Source organism: Neofelis nebulosa, chromosome 1, assembly GCF_028018385.1.
Source record: "Neofelis nebulosa isolate mNeoNeb1 chromosome 1, mNeoNeb1.pri, whole genome shotgun sequence".
In the NCBI taxonomy this organism is placed as follows: domain Eukaryota; kingdom Metazoa; phylum Chordata; class Mammalia; order Carnivora; family Felidae; genus Neofelis; species Neofelis nebulosa.
The window spans coordinates 164,650,617-164,671,878 of NC_080782.1; the positions used below are offsets into that span (position 1 = coordinate 164,650,617).

Here is a 21,262-nt window from a genome sequence, read left to right on the forward strand (position 1 = left end):
TATGGGGATCTTTGTAACTCACATGGGTAGAACATTGTACTAGAATTTGTTTGATAAAGTCATTGCTTATGAATAAGATGTAAAGGGAGTAGAATGGGGGGAGAGAATATATTTTTAGTTTTTGAAAGCAGTGCTACTGTGTTGGGAAACCATGAGCGTTCCAGAGAATTTACCATTGTACCATAAATAGAAATATAATTGCTTTCATCTTCATTACATGGATTTTTATGTGCAGCTAAAAACAATTTGAAAACTGTAATGAAATTATACTAAACTTTTACTTGGAACAGCGTTGTTGTTTTTCCAGCTAATTTGATGATTTTTTTGTTGTTGTTGTTGTTATTGTTGTTGTTGTAGAATATTTCCTGATGAGACTAAAAATAAAAATAAATCCTATTAACTTCTAGATAGAGATATACATTTAAAAGTTGGGGGGGGGGGCGGGAAATCAGTAGCGCAGAGTAATAGCCAGGGGTGAAATATGTCCCATCGCAGAATGTTATTATAAAATAACCTTATGCTCTTTATTGTGACACGAGTTGAGTTTGTTGCTGGAAACTGACGGCAATAGAATTTTGACAGAAACTTATCCCTCTTTGTAGATCGTGGGATTTGTAACATACTTTTTGTCCAACTTATGTAATGTTCATATGTGATACTCATTTACAAATGTCAGATTTTAATTGGTTGTTGCTTTTATTGGGTAGATTTATGTAAGCATAATTCTGCTAAATTAGGTACCACAATTTGAGAATAGTAATAATATATTTTTCCACTCGAGAAAATACATTTTAAATCATTTTAACCCACTATAAACATTTTGATAGCAGTTTTTAGAGACCACTCGTCAAGCATTTTTAAAAAAAGCAATAATATTGGGCAGTGTTTGAACACAGAGTAATAATTCATACCAATTACTTTGCTAAACATAAGGTCTCAGGCCCAATAATATATCATAATTCATACCTTATGGGCTGATAGCAATTAAAATACCGTCATGAAGTATATTGCAAACATACGTAACTGTTGAAATCTTGCTTATGTGGAATAACATTTGGTGTTTTATTAACCAGAATAGTACCTCTGTTTATTTTGTTGACAATGTTGTAATCATTAGAGAACCATTCCGGGAGTACCTTTAATATACACACAGACTCGGACTTTATGTCATATTATTATGACTCTTAATACTGTTTCTATTGTCACGGCTATTAACGCCTTTGAGTCTGCTGACTATCCAGTCATGTCAGAACAGGTACAATGAGATGGTTCTAAAGTGAGGTCAACACACACCCGAACTCTCCCTCCAACTGTGAAGAAAACAAACCAACTGAACAGAAAGGCCTACTTACTGACTTGGGAAAATGTGTTCTAGAAAGTCTCCGAGGGGTTTGGCCTCTGCCTTTAGAAAGTCAACAAACATTAGATGAGACAAAAGGGATTACTAGATTGAGTACATATAAACTATCCCGGGATGCCCACGGTACCTCTAGCAGGTGGCAGTTGGGTCACCTTACACCTACACAAGCCCTAACATGAGACCAGGTTAACAGAATAGACAGTGGTGTCGTCTGGACTCACACGTGTTCAGGACGGCCAACTTCCCGTAAGCTTTCCCTTGAAGTCTTACCTCACAGTTTCATACAACACTGTATCCCCAGTCATTGAGTTGGAAGATTGTAAAGACACATTTTGATATAATAAATAGAAAATTTCTGCACCTCAAGTTAAAATGATGTGGACCTTGGAACCGTAAAGTTGAGGGTTTATGGTTTGACAGCCCACTTAAGGCTCTGAGCTTCAAATCCAGGATGAGTGTGTGTACATGAGACTTGCCATGCGGTATGTATATATCCGTGTTAGGAATAGTGTGCGCAAAGCACCCAGAGCTGTCATAGCAAGTGTTAGGTGCACATTTGAAACAGGTTCTGGAAAGGTGCAATGCTTGAACAGTTTACTTTTCACTCTAGTCCAAATAAATGTACTGTGTGTGTGTGTGGGGGGGGGGGGGATCAGTTCAAACTTTTGATCCAGTGTAGACATTAAGTGTCTACAGTATGCAAGGAATGGGCAAGGAACCATGTACATCAAGGAAAGGTGGCTTCTTTCAGTTGCTTGGTGGCTGAGATTAGGAAGTCAGGCATCAGGGAGTGAGGGGAGAGAGGCAACGTGTGGGGCTTGGTTGCCGTTAAGCTGGAGGTCAAGCAGAATGCTTCCCTGTTAGATACATCTGTAACGTCATTCGCTTAACTGCGGGTTAACTTTGCCTTTCTGGTTTTCTGTCTTCTGATGCTTTAACCCCTGCGCCTTGCCAATCCTGGAGGAGCTGCCCCTGGGGACTAGTCACATTTTACAGAAAGTAAGCAACTCCCACCACTGCAGAGCCCACACTCAACAACCTCCCTCTCCAGCCACTGATCCTTCCTCCCTTTGCCCCTGCCTGGGGCCAGGTACCAGATAACTAGGGACCACCCCGCACATGAAGCCCTCCGAAATGATTCAAACTTACCAGATTCTATGCCTGCATACCCTGCATCTCCCAGCCCTTCCCAAGGGCATGATAATAAAAGCTTTGGCTCCGAAGTTCCGTGGCCCCCTTCGCTGCCTAGCCGACCCTGAGCTTCTCCCCCTGGGAGGTAAGAAACTATCTGTTTTAATGGAAACTGTCTCCGGATCTGGTGGCCTCATTATTATCCCTAAATGACAATTATTCTTAAAAACTGACACATGCCTACATGGCAGTTACGTCTGAGTAATCCATAAAATCCTTATTGTAAACCACTAGGGCCTGTAGCCTGCAAAACGCCGTAAGAGCAGAAGAAGGTGGGCAGCAGAGACGGGATGGCCTGTCACTGCCCCTGCTGATCGCGCCAGGGAGACGGCAGCAGCAACAAATAAACACAACCAGAAGAACACAGCTGCACCTTTTATTGGTACGGTGACTTCGCAGAGGCTGGTCTGAATACAGAGTTCCTAGTAGCAACACAGCGCGGTCTGACGGCACGGCTGAGGACGTCCCCGCAGCCACAGAAGCACATGGATAAACGGGGTGGTCGTGTTACAGGGGGGTTGAGCACATACAGCAGGTGAGCCATGCAGCGCAGCTCCGAAGGGACGGCCACCCGGGGACGCAGCATCTCTGCTCCAGGCGGCAAGTCTCAGCGAGCTCCTCTGGATCGCGTAGACCTCTCACTGGAGCGACCCTGTCACCCCACCAGCTACGGATGTGAAGCCACACGTGTCTGAGCTCCTGTGACCGATGGTGGCGCCAGGAGAGGCCACGACGGACGGAAGGAGCTCGCGAGGCACGTAAGCAGAGACAAGGCGCAGGGAGGAGCGGCCTTCTCATCAGGGAAATGAAAAACTCGGGACTCCGTGCATGCGTGTACAGGCTTGGCGCTGGCGGGGCTGAAGCAGGGGCACAGTCTCGAGGGCTTTAGGTCCTCTAGGAGAAACAAAGAAAAGCATGTGGAGAAAAGAAAATTCTAGAAACGAGCTCTTTCGAACGGGTGTTTTGAAGGGAGCAACACCAATTGCATAAAGTTATAAAACAGGGTAATAAACATGTACATCGTGATCAGGTTTGTAAAGTCCAAGGAAACACGACACCTACAAAGAAACGGAACGTGTGTCCCGCACAGCGTGTTCTAGAAAAGCGACGGGCCAGCGAGGAACACGTGGGCAGCGCTACTGTACGGCGGGCGTGCCCTTCCTCCCTCCACGCTTTCCCAGGCCCTTCTCCCGCCACGTAGGGGAAACACGGCCCCAGGGCCGCGGAGCCCAGGAGCCAGAACGGACGGATTCCGCCGGAACCGGCGAGAAAGAATGCGCACGCACGCACGCACGTGCGCGCATGCGCACAAGCACAGGCGGGCCCTGGTGGCCTCTGCTGGCGCGTCCGGGGTGGCTCTGCGTCCATGCCGCGGGAAGCACCGGGGACGGGGCAGCCTCGGCGGCGGCCACCACCGGGCAGTGTCGCTGCGTCCACCTGCTGTGCGGCCCTCACATGGTGGAGTCCCACAGCTCGGAAGGCAGCCGGCCGCAGGAGGCCCCGTCGGGCTTCTTCACCAGCGTGGGCTTCTTGCAGGGAGGAGGGGGCGGAGCCCTGGGCTCCGAGGGCTGCAGGAGGTGCTGCCAGTCTCCTCTCCCCTCGCAGAGCTTCCGCCTCCAGTCCAGGAGCTCCTGCAGGGCCACGCTTTCGTTCTCCGAGAGCCTCAGCTGATGGATGACCTGGGGTGTGGGGGGAGGGGAGGAACAGCAAACACAGTGAGCGAGTGGAGAGAGGAGAAGAGCCACACCGGGGCCGGGCTGGGTGTGAGGGGGGCTCAGGTGCTGCTTGGAGGTCTCCAGGCACTGCTGTCAAGAAACTATACGGCCGCTGGGCAGGGGGCCGCTGAAGTAAGATGGCAGACAATGGTATGTACGACAGGTGCACAAGCCTAGGAGATGAACCTCCAGGCGATTCCAGAAACACTCAAACGTGTGAATGCCCTTCGCCCTCTGTCATTATACATGTTCTTAGGACATCTCACACTTTCCCCTCATTTATCACAATTGTAACCCTGTTTGTAATGGGTGCTTTTGGGTTCTTCGAGGCTTGCCAGATGCTAGGGTTCAGCCCTCCCATCTGTGGGAACGTGACCCGACTCCTGACTACAGCAGGATAACCCAAGGATGGAGCCCTGCTCCAGAGGGCCCCTTCATGGTCCGTGTTAACAGAGGACCACACTAATACAGAAGTGGTTTCCAAGAGTTGGGTGTGGCAAGGGACAGCCACCGCAATATCCAACGGGCTAGTATGACCCGGGCACCTGCAACCCCAATGGAGAATCAGCACATACTCCTTTGCAGCAGTAACTCAAAGCAGTGATCTCAACTAGCAGCTATGTGCTCTCTGACCTTGCACCTACAGAGACAGACTAGGAGAGCATCGTGCGGTGCAATTCCCTCTTGCTTCCTCAGGATACCATTTTTTCTGGCCATTCTAAAGTGAGTATGCCAGACATCACAGTGGGAACACAGGAAAATTCAGAAGAAACAAGATGTCTCAACCCACTTCCAAAATACCTACTGCTCTGTTCTGGTGCCCCTTCCAGCCTCCCCAACAAAACGAAAGAGAATACAGGAAAGCAGGACATGGCAGTTGGCTCCTGGGTAGAAGCAGTCACTCAAAAGCAGCAAGCACAGTCGGTGCTCCAGGATGGTTCTAGAGCGAACACCTTTAACCTGGACACGTGAGCCTACTGTCTACCCGCAAAAGAAGAATTAAAGCTAGAATAAAAAAAAAAAGATGGCAGAAGGTGGAGATGTGGTGGTAAACCACAGAAGCTGGGAATTCAAACCCATACTGGGAGTGCAGAACTAGATTTCTGGAGCTGCTTACTAGCAAAAATAGACCCCTCAGACTGGATGTACATATAATCAGAAAAAAACACAACCCCTCCCCCCCAAAAAACCCTAAGTGTGGGAAACAGGACTGTGATGGTCTGATCCCTGAAGCCACCTCCAGGAATCAATGCCGAAGTAGTATCCCCCCACCCCTTAAAAGGGTATTTTTCTCCAGTGTCCAGGATTGCACCAGAACAACCTGGAAATGAGGCATTCTCCTGCTGGGAAGGCTTTTGTGGAAGCCAGACTGACCCTACAGTCACAAAAGTGAGCCAAGAAAGAGAGGATGTAAAAATTATTATTATTGTTTATTTTGAGAGAGAGAGAGTAAGCTGGGAGGGGCAGAGAGAGAGAGAGAGAATCCCATGCAGGCCCCATGCTTTCAGTGCAGAGCCTGATGCGGGGCTGGAACTCACAAACTGTGAGATCATGACCTGAGCAGAAACCAAGAGCCGGATGCTTCACCGACTGAGCCACCCAGGTGCCCCCAAATTATTTTTCAGTAATTATTTAGGGTGCTAAATATGTACCAGGTCCTTTTCTAAGCACCTTAGAAACATTAACTCAGCAGTCATCCTGAGAATTCTATAAAGCAGTGCCACCCTTTTGCAGATGAGGAAATTGAGGCCCAAAAATGTAAAGTGTAATTTACCCAAAGTTCCATGGGAAATGGTGTAACCAACCAGTCAAGCTCTAGAGTCTGTCTTTTTAAGTATTACTTTATGCTGCTTATCACTGACTGAATAGCTGTGGGGCAGAGTTTGATGTATGCTAACGACCAGCATCCCTATGCTATGTTCTTCTTTGTTCCTTTCCTCAGTGGGGTTCATGTGGAATCTGTATGCTTCCTCCACCAATGTATTTTAACCCCTCTATTCCCTCCACCAGTGTATGCTCGGCGATTGCATTTAGCCTCAATCCTGTTCACTCTATGGTTTTTAAGCATTGTATACATGTTCCTTGACCCATGGTTAGCACATAGTAGCAATCTCTGGAAAATACTGTCATGGGATTTATTCTTGTGAGAGAACATTTAATTCTACCAGTCTCAGCTGATTCCCCCCCCCCCCAAATGTCCTTGAGAGATCATCTTTCTTAAGTAACTTAGCTTCAGGATGATCTAATTAGAAACAAAACAAAACTTTCATATCTGCATGGGATTTGATAGGTCATGGCAGTTTACTTACTGGAAGGAAAAAAAAAAGAGATAAATTACCCAAATAATATATTTAAAGCATCAGATAGCTCTGGCAAACTGAGAACCAGAAAAACTGAAATTCTGGATGGGGAGACTCTTTCTGAACAGATCATTACCAGCTGCTTCCCCCCCGCCCCCCCGCCCCTCCTGGGACATTTGCCAATTCTGAGTTCTTTTGTAGGTCTAGAGAGCCTTTTCTAGAAGAGAGAGGAACCATACAATGTGTTGCAGTTGTATGAGACTAGAGGCACAAATTGGGAAATTGAGGACCCTCAAAGGATGGCCATTTTCCCCAAGGGACATCTGTTACATTCTTCAGCTGTACGCACGCGTGGTGACTTAGGCCAAAGGCTTATGAAAAGCAGCGTGAAATTCCCCTGCATGGTTGGAGGCGCTTCCGAAGCAAGTATCTGACCGGGGAGATAGGAGCCTCAAGCCCCTGACTGGTCTGCAGATTTTGCAGCTGAGTGGGGCACGTGGGCCCGGGAGCTCTGAAATGCACAGCTGGAACACATCTGCACTCCATCGGGGCTAAGGAGCACAGACACCTGGCAGGCTCTGGGCCAAAGCATGGCAGGCGGTGCTGCCTGGAGATCAGGGATGGAGTAGACGCAGGCTGGTTCTCCGCTGCAGCTCTATCTGCGACTGGATTCTGGAGGTCCTCCCTGCCTCAGCTTCCTAGCGCGATGGTGGAATCTCTGGGGTAGAGAACATCGTCTGCAGGGGCGCCTGGGCGGCTCAGTCCGTTAGGTGTCAGACCGAGGCCCAGGGCATGATCTCACAGTGTGTGAGTTCGAGCCCTGTGTCGGGCTCTGTGCTGACAGCTCAGAGCCTGCTTGGGATTCTCTGTCTCCCTCCCTCTCTCCTTCTCCACCCCTTGTGCTTTCTTTCTCTGTCTCAAAAGGAAATAAGCCAAAAAATAATAATAAACATAAATAAATAAGTAAATAAATAAAACCACGGTCCACAGCATCTACAGTTTGTTAACACACATGCTTACTGTGCGATCAGAAATTACATGCAGAGACAAGGAAATTTACCCGAGAGTCAAAAGATAAAATGGATTCACAGATGATCCAGATGTAGGGCTAGCTGATAACAACTTTAAAGTACTTACGATGAAATGCCTAGGGGAGAGGAAAAGATGGACAAATTGAGGAGATAGCGGAATATACCCACATAAAAGGAGCCCCAGAAGGAAGAGGTGTACAAAGAATGTGGCAAAGCAATATCCCAACAGATAAGTCCCCCAACTTGCAAATGGAATCAATGCACACACTTCAGAGGCTCAGCAAACCACACAGAAGGCAGACCACACGCAGGCCACCACCACCAATAAGAAAACACAAGGCGGATCCTAGGGAAGCAAAGGCAAAGCAGAAACGCTTTAAAACCCTAAAAAAAGACACGTTGCCTTCAGAGGAACAACAGCGAGAGGCAAAACGAACTTCTAAGCAGAAGCCAGGAAACCGCAAATCACAGGTGACGGTACTGGGAGAAAGGAATTCAGCCTAAGACTCTGTTCTCCAATAAAAATACCCCTCAGAAATAAAAATGAAGTAAAGTTGTTTTTAGACAACAAAAAGGAGGATATTTGACGTCAGAAGTCTTTAATTTTTTTTTTTTTTAAAGTGAAAGAAAATGATCCCGGACGGAAAAATGGAAATTTAAGAGAGAATTAAAGACATCAGAATTAAATCCAGGGGTAAATAGGAGTAACATGCTTGGGACGTCTTGCAGACTATAAATTTTCTGCGGAACAAGAATGCATGCCAACAGCAACGGCGGGAGCCCCGAGGGGTTACGTGGAGTTTAGAGGTTCTAAGGTTCTAGCAATATGAGGAAAATAGCCAAAGTAACAGAATCCCTTAAGAGTCAGTAAGTCAAAAATGCAGGCTTTCTTCTCTAGTGAGACTACAGGAACGACAGGAGAAGAATGTATAATGAGCCAGTTATATACAGAAAATGTGAAATAAGAAATACTGTGTTAATTAAAAAAAATCAAGGAGGGTACAGAAAGAATATAAAAATGGAGGCCCAGTCTAACAAAACAGAGAAGAGCCTGAAAACTAGACAAACAGAATCCAAATCTCTACCCAGCTGCTGGCATCGCTCTTCCGTGGCGTGAGGGCCCCAGCTAGATCATGTCCTTGCCAGTGCATCTGATAAGCATCCAGCCCTGTCCACTCACCAGAAGCAGAGTACCACCCCTCTGCATGTCTTCTCAGTCCTAGACTCTCTCTAGCAGATCCCTTCCTAATGACCAAAGATATATGCGAGATGCGACGCTCCGCAAAGACGTTCATGATAGGAACACATTTGCAGATTGAGCCACTGGATGGCAGTCTGTGGAGAGTGCCTTTTCGTGGCCGCCGATCTGAGGCTTGTGGGGAGGGGTCTTGACATAAAATGCCCCAATCCCCCGAGTTACTGCTTCCCTCTTTTGAAAAAATAAAAAACGCACTTTCTCAGAGCTTCTCAGTGTTTACTAAAAATATCTGTATTCCCAAGTATATTATAAAAGGTGAAACTCCTATGCCCAAACCATTAGAAAGCATTTTCTTAATGAGGATATTGATGTCTTGAATAATGGAGTAAGTAAAAAAGACAGCCATCTTTGAATCAACAACCAAGAGCTTTCTGTGCTTCCTTGATAAGCAAAAATTTGACTGATGTTTGCAATAATCAACTAATGCTCAGAATAAACCCTTTCATTGAGAGATCCCATGGAACTTTATTGTCTATTATGGAGATTAATAGGTATTGAGTAAAGTCTAATAGGCACATAAGGATAGTTGCCAGAATGGTATAAATGAGATGTTAAAATACTAACATTATTGATCGTCGTTTAAGAAAGAAAAACAAAGAATTTTCACAGCTTATTCCTTAGATGAAGGTTAAAATTCCAGGTAAGGATACATGATAGGTCACTACTTTCAATGTAACAAAGTTCAGAGGGCATTTTAAAATTACCATCTGTGAGACAATACATAGAAGATCTGCAGGTGAGCGTAGTATGCCCGGATGAATGATGTTCAATCTGCTTTACTTAGATTTATTACATTTATTAGACTGTGAGGCAAAAAATCATATTTGTTACAGGCAGAAAAAGAGCTTTAATATTTTAGAATAGCAAACAAATGCAACTACGGATGTCATTTAAGTGGTGGTCAAGGAGGGACACCCGGGTGGCTCAGTCGGTTAAGCATCCGACTCTTGGTTTCAGCTCAGGTCATGGTCCCGCGGTTCGTGGGTTTGAGCCCTGTGTCGGGCTCTGTGCTAACAGCATGGAGCCTGCTTGGGATGCTCTCTCTCTCTCCCTCTTTGCCCCTCCCCTGCTCTCTCTTTAAAAATAAATAAATAAACTTAAAAAAAATGGTGGTCAGCGCGCCTGGGTGGCTCAGGGAGTTAAGCGTCTGACTCTTGGTTTGGGCTCAGGTCATGATCTCAAGGCTTCATGGGTTCGAACCCCACATCGGGCTCTGTGCTGGCAGCATGGAGCCTGCCTGGGATTCTCTCTCTTCCTCTCTCTCTGCTCCTCCCCTGCTCACCTCGTCTCTGTCTCTCTCAAAATAGATAAATAAACTTTAAGAATAATGGTGGTCAAGTACTATATAAGCACCACAAAGTATTCACCATATTATTTAGCACTATAAACACATCTGAGTCAATGTTTCTCCGTTCTTTAAATTTCCTGCCCTCTTGGTAACAACAATAACCCTCTTCCTCTACCATTATTTCGATTTTCCTGATAAATTAAGTATTCTCATGAAAAAAAGAAATAATGACTTTTTAAGAAAAACTTTAGTTTTGGAAACAGACTTATAACTACAGAGAACACACTGATGGCTTCCAGAAAGGGAAGGGGGTGGGGGGAAGGGAGAAATAGGGGCTGGGAATTAAAGAGAACACTATCATGATGAAAATAATTGTTTGAATTTAGTTTTGGTATGGGGGGGGGAACCATTTCTTTTCAGGAAGAGAAGAAATGATGCCAGGGATCAGGGATGCAACTGGAAATGAGTGCCTAGCATCTGCTGGCTTGACACCCAGGTCTCACTTACTCTGATTTGTTGTTTGGCTAAAGGATGCCATATGGCTATCTTTTAACTTCAAGCTTGTTTACCGTTGCTTCAAAGATTTATCTCCACCCCATGTCACTTCAGACAGCTAGTCACTTATTTATTTTCTTTTCTGGCATGTTTTATATTATAGTGTTTGGACACAAAATCATCATCTTTGAGAACCAGGAAGCAAGTGTTATAACTGGGAACTTAGAAATTGTCCCATACCTATGATGCTGGACGTCCACACTCTATCACCTCTGTGCCACACGAATATTACAAATGCTCTGCTGTTTAAAATTTTTTTAAAAAATATTTATTTATTTTTGAGAGAGAGAGAGAGAGGGAGAGAGAGATTGCAAACTGGGGAGGGGCAGAGAGAGAGGGAAACACAGAATCTGAAGCAGGCTCCAGGCTCTGAGCCATCAGCACAGAGCCTGATGCGGGGCTTGAACTCACAAACTGTGAGATCATGACCTGAGCCACCCAGGCGCCCCACAAATGCCCTGCTTTTAAAGGAACCATGCTTAAAAGTGTATTAACGTGTTGCACATGGCATAGAGATGGAGTTGCTCAAAAAGAAGGAGTTTTTTTTAAACCTTATTTCCCCCATTTACCTGGGAAAGGGGACTTATGGAGGACGGTCTGGAGAAACTTCACAGAGGAGGAAGTACCATTTGATATGAATGTTGAAAGTTGAGATTGCCACCATTTGGAAAAGGGGGAAAGAATAGGCAAGAAGAGGCATCTCCACAGGACCTGAGGTAGACAAGTGTCAGTAGTGACCCCCATCCTTTCTCAGAGGACCACCAGTCCATGAGCAGATGGGTGCTGGCTGGAGGCAGTATGGTGGAAGACCCAGGGTCTACAGCAGTGCTTGATTCAAATCTGAAATCTGCCACCCAGTGACAGTCTGTGACCCAACTCATCATCCTCATCTGTAAAGTGGGACCACAGTAACAATCTACCTCCCCAAAACGTGTGAGGATTTACATGAGTAATGTGTGTGGGCCACATAAAAGAGTATGTGAAAATAGTGAGTGCCCTATAAATGTAGGGCATTATGATCTCATCATCATTCGCTCTTTGACTTGAGAAAATCCTTAAGCATTGCTGAATGATGATTATCCTGACAAGGCAATTGAACAACATTAAGTGAAAACACTTCTCACAACTTAGGGCCTTAAATAAAGATAAAGATAAAAATTAAAATAAAAATAAAAATAGGGCACCTGGGTGGCTCAGTCGGTTAAGCAACTGACTTCAGCTCAGGTCATGATCTCACGGTTTGTGGGTTTGAGCCCTGTGTCGGGCTCTGTGCTGATGGCTCAGAGCCTGGAGCCTGTTTCAGATTCTGTCTCCCTCTCTCTCTGCCCCTCCCCTGCTTATGCTCTGTCTCTCAAAAATAAATAAAAACTTCAAAAAAAATTTAAAAAATAAGTAAAAATAAACACAAATACAAATAAGTCTCTTCCTTAGCAACACGGAGCTCTCAAAATACTGAGCAACATACTGCATTTATAAAATAACTATGATTTCTGCATATATGATTTAAAACTAAAGAAAGTTGTACAGAAAGAAATGAAAGGTCCGGAGGTCCTTTGAATTTCAGGAGTAAGATAAAAAAGGGTATAAATAGATTTTAGTGAGTAATTTAAACTGCTAAGCGTAATGTTGTGGAAATTGAGATTTGTATATGTACTTTTTCAGGGGTCCTCAAGTTCTCTGGATGATCTAATATATTTCGCATTTTTATTTTCATATTTTTTCAAAAGTAATACAATCATGCCTTGGATCATTTGAATGTCTACTTTAAAAAAAAATTTTTTTTTAACGTTTATTTATTTTTGAGACAGAGAGAGACAGAGCATGAACAGGGGAGGGTCAGAGAGAGACGGAGACAAAGAATCGGAAGCAGGCTCCAGGCTCTGAGCCATCAGCCCAGAGCCCGACGCGGGGCTCGAACTCACGGACCGTGAGATCGTGACCTGAGCTGAAGTCGGAGGCTTAACAGACTGAGCCACCCAGGCGCCCCTTGAATGTCTACTTTTAAAGCCAGTGCTCAGCGAGACTTTATTCTCTAACTTCTTATTTTATTTACAAGCAGGATGCCACAAGGAATATCACTGATATTGTTGCAGGCTAACCAGAAGAGAGTAGATGCGTTTAATATGCAAATAAGGCATCTCCCCCAAGAAAGCACGGAGTGATATTTCAGCATGGGTGAGATTAATAGTTTCCCAGCAGTTCAAGCAGAGAAAAGTGGTAGGGCCTTGGGTTAACCAACAGCACAAGACAGTAGAAATGTAGTTCTTGGAATCTGAGTCAACACCACATCCATATTTTCACCAGGACTCTCATTCTAGCTAAACGCACTCATACCTACCATGAATGTTATAAATTTTAATTGTTGGCTTTTGTAGGTTTTTGCCATGTTGAATTTATAAATTTGCTCCGGTTTTATAGCTGTAATGAGAACAAAGAGGATGAAGACATTTTATGGAACAATGTGTGTGTCTACATTTAATCACCATTATAATAAGTTAACTTCAGAAATGTTAAGGGTTTAGGGGGATTTTTTTTTTCGTTTAAAAAGGGTCATATGTAATATGTAAGTGAGAAAATGTTGATCTACGTGGGTAGAATTCCCTGGAGGTAGAATCTGTTGCTTGATCAGATCACGGGTGTCCTTTAGGGTCCCAAATGACTCCCAAATGAGTAAATTAATCTCTGCTCAGCAAGCACAATGCATCCAATGTACTTTGAGAGCTCAAACAGAGTTCGTGTCTGAATGTCTGCATGCAAAGGTTTAAGGGAAGGGAGAGAGTTTTTATCATAATTGACAACCAAGAAAGAATTTACTAAAAATCCAAGCAAACGGGCATGTAGTTGGGCAATTTGAATTGCAATGTGGGAGACAGATTCACGTGGAAACCTGACTCATGCTCCCAGGAAGACAGGGCAGTTACAAAGGCGGAAGGGTGTGAGTGCAGTTCTCAGGTCCTCCAGATAAAAGAGGGGTGGAGAGGAGCGTAACTCAGGTTGGTTGGGTTAAGATGCAAATTAGGGGCTGAAACTTGTCCAACAAATTGCACTGGCTCCTCTGAAAGTGAAGGCGAACAGCTCCTGGTGTCCTGGTGAGGAAGGACTCAAGTCCGGGGGAGGGCTTGCAGCTGGCAAAGAGCTCAGAGGCCCATGAGAACGTGCAGAAATTCCCCCTCCCTGGTGGCCTCCTGATGCTGTTTTCAGAGACGCTTGCAGCCAGGCTTACTTGCTCTATATTGAAATCTTCTTTCACACAGTCTATCAGATTTGTGTTTTCATTTTTTTTAAAAATAAACTTAGGGCCAATTGGGCACCTCACCCCCATCAGGGACAGGGAAGGAAAGGAGGAGAGTGCCTTCAAGCAATGGCGGACTGACCCCGATCTTACACTTGAGATGTAGTTCACATGTCACAGATTCAGATAAGACCCTTTCAAACACCATACAGCCCTGGGAACTTATTCAAAATGCTCTGTTGCTCTGAAGTCACATAGGGTGTGGGTGGTCCCAGACCCATTAGTTACTCGGAATTCAGACATGGCTAGATGGCTCTGAATGGCTAGTGAGTGGGGCCATTGAAAGACAGTGGGACAGTCACTGCAGACTTCAGGGTGGCCAGAGAGTGCAATGCCTTAGACGATCAGACAAGCTTACCCTATGCAGAGGTCGCAGAGTTTGTGTTTCCCCCACCCCAGATTCTCATGTTGGGATCCTAACCCTCAGTGTGGTGCTATCTATAGCTGGGGTTTTGGGGAGGTGATGAGGTCATGAGGGTAGAGCCTCAGTGAATGGGATTAATGGTTTTATAAAAGAGACGTCACAGAGCCCCCTCACCCCTTCTGCCTCTGAGGACACAGAGAGAAGTCTGCGACCTGGAAGAGACCCCTCTTCTGCACGGGGGTACCGTGCAGGTACCCCGACCTTGGACTTCTGGCCTCAGAACAGTGAGAAATACATTTCTGTTGTTTATAAGCCACCCAGTCTGTGGCATTTTGTTATAGCGGCCCGAGCAGACTAAGACATCCCATGCCCAGAATTATTATTTTTGGATGGCGTGGGGAAAAAAATGATACTATGGTGTAAGAGGTACAACTCCCAGACTTCTAGAAAATGGAGCAGGCCATCTGTCCATTTAAATGCCTTTGAAAACAAAGTCAGTACAGGATCTAATAATATACCTGGAAATTATTCTGTGATTTTTATTTTAAAATTTGACATTCGAAAGAAGTAGGAAAGCTTCAAAGCTTAGGGGCCAGTTGTTATTTGGAGTGGGAAAGCCGAAAGTCACAGTTCATGGGGAGTTGGGACAATCTGGCCCTCAAAGGAACAGACAGATGGAGCCACCTTGCAGCCATGCAAGGCCTGGCAGCATCATCGGAGTGTCCCAACCTCCCCCCACCCCCCCACCAAGTGGGCTGCACGGGCTGGGGTGGTGTTTGTGATCTACAACCTCTGGTCAGTTTCGACCTCCTCAAACCTGTAGCCTCACGTTCTCCTCTCTGTTCTCAAGGACAGATCAGGGAAGGCAAAGACAAGCCATCCACACTCAATAAACAGGTGCCTCGGAACACCTCCTTTCGAGCTCCCAGCGGGCGCGAGCAGATATACATGAACCACATGGTCCAGGCGTTTCCCTGTGGGCTGCAATACTCATCCTCAAGCAAAATCCCCTCCTTTCTGCAGGGTCTTAACAGGAAGATTACTTCATCGATAGTGTAATCCTTAGAAAATAGTGCCACTTATAACACCTGCTATTACTACGTCAACGACTCACTATAGGAATTAAAAAAAAGGGTTTCATCCTGTTTTTGAGAAAATCTTGCCAATTTGATATTTTGAAGTTCAAGACATGAATCTAGTTCTCATTTCCCCGCCTGGACTTGTAAAGTATTTTGTGTCTTCTAAAGTCCAGAGGGTATCAGGGACACATGAAGACAGAATTTACTAAAAGGATGTAAAGACTGAGTTCATGGAAGGTCTGCATCTCAAATGGGTCATTTTCACTAGGTTCCTCCCTTTCCAGGGTCAATGACTCTCTCACAAGCCAGAGAAAACCACAACGTGGTGTAAAGGCTTAATGAGGTTTATTACTTGTATATCTTTTTCATTAATTTTCAATAGATTTCTATTGTGTCATTAATAGAATTCTCGGAGATGAACTAATTAAAAAATGAGATATAAATTTCTTTACTTCCTGTGGATATGCACTTCTATGAATAATATTAATAAATGTAAATTAATAATTTGCTACTGATGTTTTACCTTAAGTCTTTCCCTTCCAGGATAAAAATAGACTTTGTTAAATAATTCATATGTAAAATCATGTTGCTGTTCATTTGTCGCAGAATTGATTTTTCTATTGACTATTCACCCAAAGGTGAAAAGAGGCATTTACTGACATTTATGGAAATTAAAACAAGGAAGCTTCTTGGCTGACTGCATAGTGAATATTAGTGTTTCAAATGCAAATCCCATTCCTACTTGATGCTAACAAGATGTTGGAGGAGAAACCATTAAAAAGTGAAATTTGAAAATCACAGTTTCCAAAGCCAAAGTCTACCTAAATAGAACTGAAAGATGTGGCATAAAATAGCAAATAAAACTTTGATGAAAGGGTTGTATATTTTCATTCTTTGAAAAAAAAATTAAGAAAACGATCTGAACGTGAAAGTAGCATTTCTGGTTTAGGCAAAAAAGAGTTGATCCTTGTAACTCAGAAATAGGTATTTATACAAGATTTCAATTGAGTTCATTCTTGCTCCTTTGTTTCTTCTGTTGCCATTTTGTTTCCTTTGTCGCCAAGGGGCCAAATAAAGGGGAAAATATCTTTTTAAAGGCACTTTACGAATTCTATTGTAAGCAATGGGCAACTGGGCAGTGAGGGAGGAGAGAGAGAATTTGAGCTTTTTACCTTATCTTTCAGTTTGATTTCTTAAAAAAGTTACTAACTGTTCTTGACTTTTATAAGTAGTATTATACTGGAACGCATTTAATATCATTGAAATGGACATTTATTTGCATTTGGTAGATGATTTTAGGTTAATAGCTATGAATGAAAATGGACTCTGATGAGTGAATGTATAGTTCTTCCTATTAATGGACAGTTATAAAATAGAAATTTATGATTGTACTATACATCATGCAATGTAATTAATTTGTGACATGCTGGGATATGGATTTTATATGAGCTCTGGTCTTTCACCTCAATTCATTAAAAAAAAAAAAAACCATGGCAGCATCAGTATGAGTGACTAGATTATAACAAATTGATAACCTATATTTAGGGTATGTTTGTAGTAATGACGTATGATAGTAATGGGGTTGGAATCCAGAGAATATACAGAAAAACATAAATCTATTATACTGGAAACATGGAAAGTAAGAACATTACAATTTTTTTTTAAAAACGTGTTTCTTGGGATTATATGGGAGACTCACCGCCAACAACAGGAGGTATTATTGAGGATAATTAATCTATTAGGTTTGATCTCTCCAAAGAATAAATCTATTCATGTAATTGCTGTGTTCAAAACGCTGCAGTGCCGCCATTTTGCCTGGCCTAAAGCATCAAGTCTCGACTCTTTAGCAGGTTATGGAAAGTCCAGTATTTTCTGGCCACGCTGATTATTACTGCTTCGTCACCATCCATTCTCACACGGACTCTCTCTGTCAGCCCATCAGATGTAGCCAGAATACACCTGAAGTTCTGTTTCTCTGCAGTGATCCCATCTGTACACCCAAACATGGGATCCTTTGAGGCTTCTAAGGCCCTATGTCTAACATCGTCTCATGCTATTATTTTATATTCTGTTTTTTTTAACGTTTATTTATTTTTAAGACAGAGAGAGACAGAGCATGAACAGGGGAGGGGCAGAGAGAGAGGGAGACCCAGAGTCAGAAGCAGGCTCCAGGCTCTGAGCCATCAGCCCAGAGCCCGACGCGGGGCTCGAACTCACGGACCGTGAGATCGTGACCTGAGCTGAAGTTGGACGCTTAACCGACTGAGCCACCCAGGCGCCCCTATTATTTTATATTCTTAAAGCATTTTTCACATGTGATTATTCTAGTAGTTTCTCATAACCATGTGAAGTAAGCAGGTTCTGTATTATTAGCCTCATTTCAGAGATGCTGAAACTCATCTTTAGAGCCCAAACTCACTTGGCTAGTACCTGATGCATGCAAGTTCAAGCACACTGAGTTTAGCTGGTCTTCTCGGGTACAAACAAAAGGTCGTCCTTGTGTGTGAACCAGCAGGTCAAACCATGGTAGTGAAGTCTCCAGAGCCTTTGGAGGCTGCATGTAGAAGGATCCTCTCTCTTGTTTGGCTGTTCCGCTCGCCAGGATCCTCATTTGCGTTAGTATGTAGGACACAGTCTATCTGTTAATTTATTGATATCACAATTTTTTTTTTCTGGAAACAACCACAATCTGTGTGTTATGGCAATAAATATAATTAAACAAGAATGAGAAAAGACACTTCAGGAAACTGGATATTAATAAAATAACCTAATCCGAGTTGGTTTTTGAAAATCAGATAATTAGGAGAAGGGCATAGTTTAGCAATTCCATTAGCCATGGGATACACTGTGTTGGGGAAAGTTATTCTCTGTCATCAACCTTGATCTTTCCGTCCAAAATGGAGTTACTGGAGTTCAAGTTTCCACTTGAAAACTGGAGGTAAGAGAGGCCCTTCTTTACAATCATTACATGCACAAAAAGGTCCTATAAGTATTAAAACATTTCTCAAGGTGCCCAACTTGTTATACAGGATTAACTTTGTGCCTGGGAAAAATTAAGTCCACAGGTTTTAAGGAATTTCTGAGAGACCAGTTGTCAAGAGTTATAAGCTTTCCTCTCTCTCTCTCTCTCTGTATATATATATATATATATATATATTCATTTAAATATATTGGAATATTGCTTACATCCATATATATATATGTATACGTATATATATATGGATGTAAGCAATATTCCAATAATTCTATCATCAGAAGATATAATTTTTGATATCATAAATACAACAGGGGCACCTGGGTGGTTCAGTTAGTTAAGCGTCTGACTCCTGATTTCCACTCAGGTCATGATCTCACTGTTCGTGAGTTCGAGCCCATGTCAGGCTCTCTGCTGGAGGCACGAAGCCTGCTTGGGATTCTCTCTCTCCTCTCTCCTCTCATTGCCCTTCCCCCTGCTCATGTGCACATGCTCTCTCTCTCTCTCAAAATAGATACTTAAACTTTGAAAAACAGACTTCTTTCCAAAAATATATAATAAAAATCACCTGGAAGTGTATAAAATTAATTTGAATCCACTTGGGTTTTAAGATCCAGGCTTTCTATGTCATTGACTTCATGAAACTTCTTCCCAATATCACAGTTCAGTTGCTTTAGAACCTACTTCTGACAGAGTCAGGTTTTTTTTTCATAAAATAAATTCTTTCACCATAATTAGCTGATTACAATTTCAGCACAATTGAAAACTTTCTGTTCTTTCAGTCTGAATTTTGCATTTAAAAAATGTTAGGCCACATTCGTGTCCAGAACACCACATGTAACAAGTCAGGGAATGAGTGACACAGGTTCCCAAGTGACTCTCTTCCAGTTCTCTTTATCTTGAGTGGAAATAGAGCTGTTTGTCTACATTTTCTCCTTACAGAAAAGGCAAGCTATTACCTTTCACTTAGATTCAGAGCAGACCCAAATTTTCAAACCTGGCAAATGGTTCTCAAGAAAGACAGTACAATAAGAGTCCTAATTGATATTTTACATTTAGCCCCTAGCTGTAGTTTACAATGAGAAAGTCTCCCTTTTCTAGACTTAACACTTATCACGGATGCTGATTCCAACTGGTCTTCATTTAAACATCTAGTAATACGTAGAGTTCACGCCCCTTCAGCCACACTGGCCACCTTGCAACTCAGGCAAGGTCCTATTTCAGGGCCTTTGCTCTCCCCCTACCTAGAATGTTCCACCCTGACATCAGCATGGCACACTCCCTACTTCTTTGCTCTGTCTTTGCTCAATGAAGCTTTTGTTGACTCTCTTAGAACTCGCTACTCAACCCAACCTCCTTCTATACCTGCTCTTGTCACTCCCAAGCTTGCTTATCCTGTTTACCTTTCCTCATATGTTTTATTACCTTTTAGCATTTTATACATCTGACTTAAATATCATTCATTGTTTGCTTTCCAATGCTAGAATTTAACTCCCAGGAGGGCAAGGATGTTTGTTTTATAGACCAAGGTGCCTAGATCTGTGCTGGACACAAGTTGGTACCCAGTAAATATTTGTGGAATGAATAAATGAACCTCTGAAAATTCAGTTCTGTGCCACCCACTTCCTTAGAATCCAAAACACTATATGTATCTTATTATATGCTTTAAGTTGTTTTATGCATTATGCATAAATATATGCATATGATTGTGCAGAGTTGCATACAAGAAAAGCACATTGTTTTATACATAAAACATATAAAGGTATATTGTTCTTTATAGCCAATATAAGGGATGTTCCAGAGTCTTTTCTGTTGTATGTGACTTTTACATAACACGCCAGCTTTAGAGCCTAATCACCATATAAAATGTGACTTTAATATCCTCCAACCAGTAATGCAACTGCCTGTGATTCTATTTACCAAGTTTATTGGTACATTTTTAACATGAGACTGAATTTAAATATTTGAATAAATTTAGGAAATATTCTATCAGTCTGCTTCTCTTAATTCATCGAAAGCTGCTACCAGATGACAATTACACTGAGTTGGCAATTTATTGAGCGTTTGTGTTGGAATGCAAAAATGATTAGGATACATTCAATGCATTCTCTATATGCTCAAAGTCCCAGGGTCTACACACATGTGCATAATTATAATACAACAAAATAGGTCATATAAAGGAGATATGCACTGTAGAATTACAGGGACCAATTTATAAAGGCAAATGACTACTTTGCTTAGAAGGAGTGCTCAAGGAAAGCCATCAGGAGGCAAGTAATATTAAAGAAGAGTCTAGAAGGTCAGAGATGAATACAGAAAACAGTCCATTTCAGGCAATGTACTCAGCATTGAGAGGAAGTGGGAAACATGGCCTTATATTGTAAAAGGCAGGGGAGAATCGTTATTGGCACAGAAAAATGTAAAACTACATTGTCAATTTACACCATTCTCAAAAATAAAGTCCAGGTAGTTTAAATTCCTAAATGCAAAAAAAAAAAAAAAAGAAAAAAAATGTAAAAACAACAACAAACCACACACACACACACACACACACACCCTAAACTTTAAAACATATATGGAGAGAGAGATCTTTATGGCCGCAGGGTAAGAGAACTTTTGGGGGAGGGCTTTCTCAATGAGAAAGATTTTTCAACAAAATCAGTACAAAAAAAGCACGATCTATAAAGATAAGGGTTAATCAGTTTGACTATATTAACACTATAAATTTATGTGTGGTAAATGCGTCAGCTGGGCCACAATGAAAGAAGCCCACCTCTGCCTATTTCTCTCAGTAATTATAACTAAACTTTGGACAAAATGCACATCTATCTGAGGACCAGAAAAGTAAACCAAAA

General features: G+C 43.0%; 1 protein-coding gene across 2 annotated transcripts in view; it reads right to left on the reverse strand.

The window, feature by feature from the left end:
* Positions 1 to 2,913: 2,913 nt before the first annotated feature.
* The window catches only part of MYO16 (myosin XVI), a 616,506-nt gene continuing 598,157 nt past the window's right edge, over positions 2,914 to 21,262 (reverse strand). For both annotated transcript variants that reach the window (XM_058742988.1, XM_058742979.1), the window contains exon 35: positions 2,914 to 4,230. In XM_058742988.1, the coding sequence (XP_058598971.1) occupies positions 4,003 to 4,230 (228 nt within the window). In that variant the 3' untranslated portion in view covers positions 2,914 to 4,002. The remainder of the gene's footprint in view (positions 4,231 to 21,262) is intronic.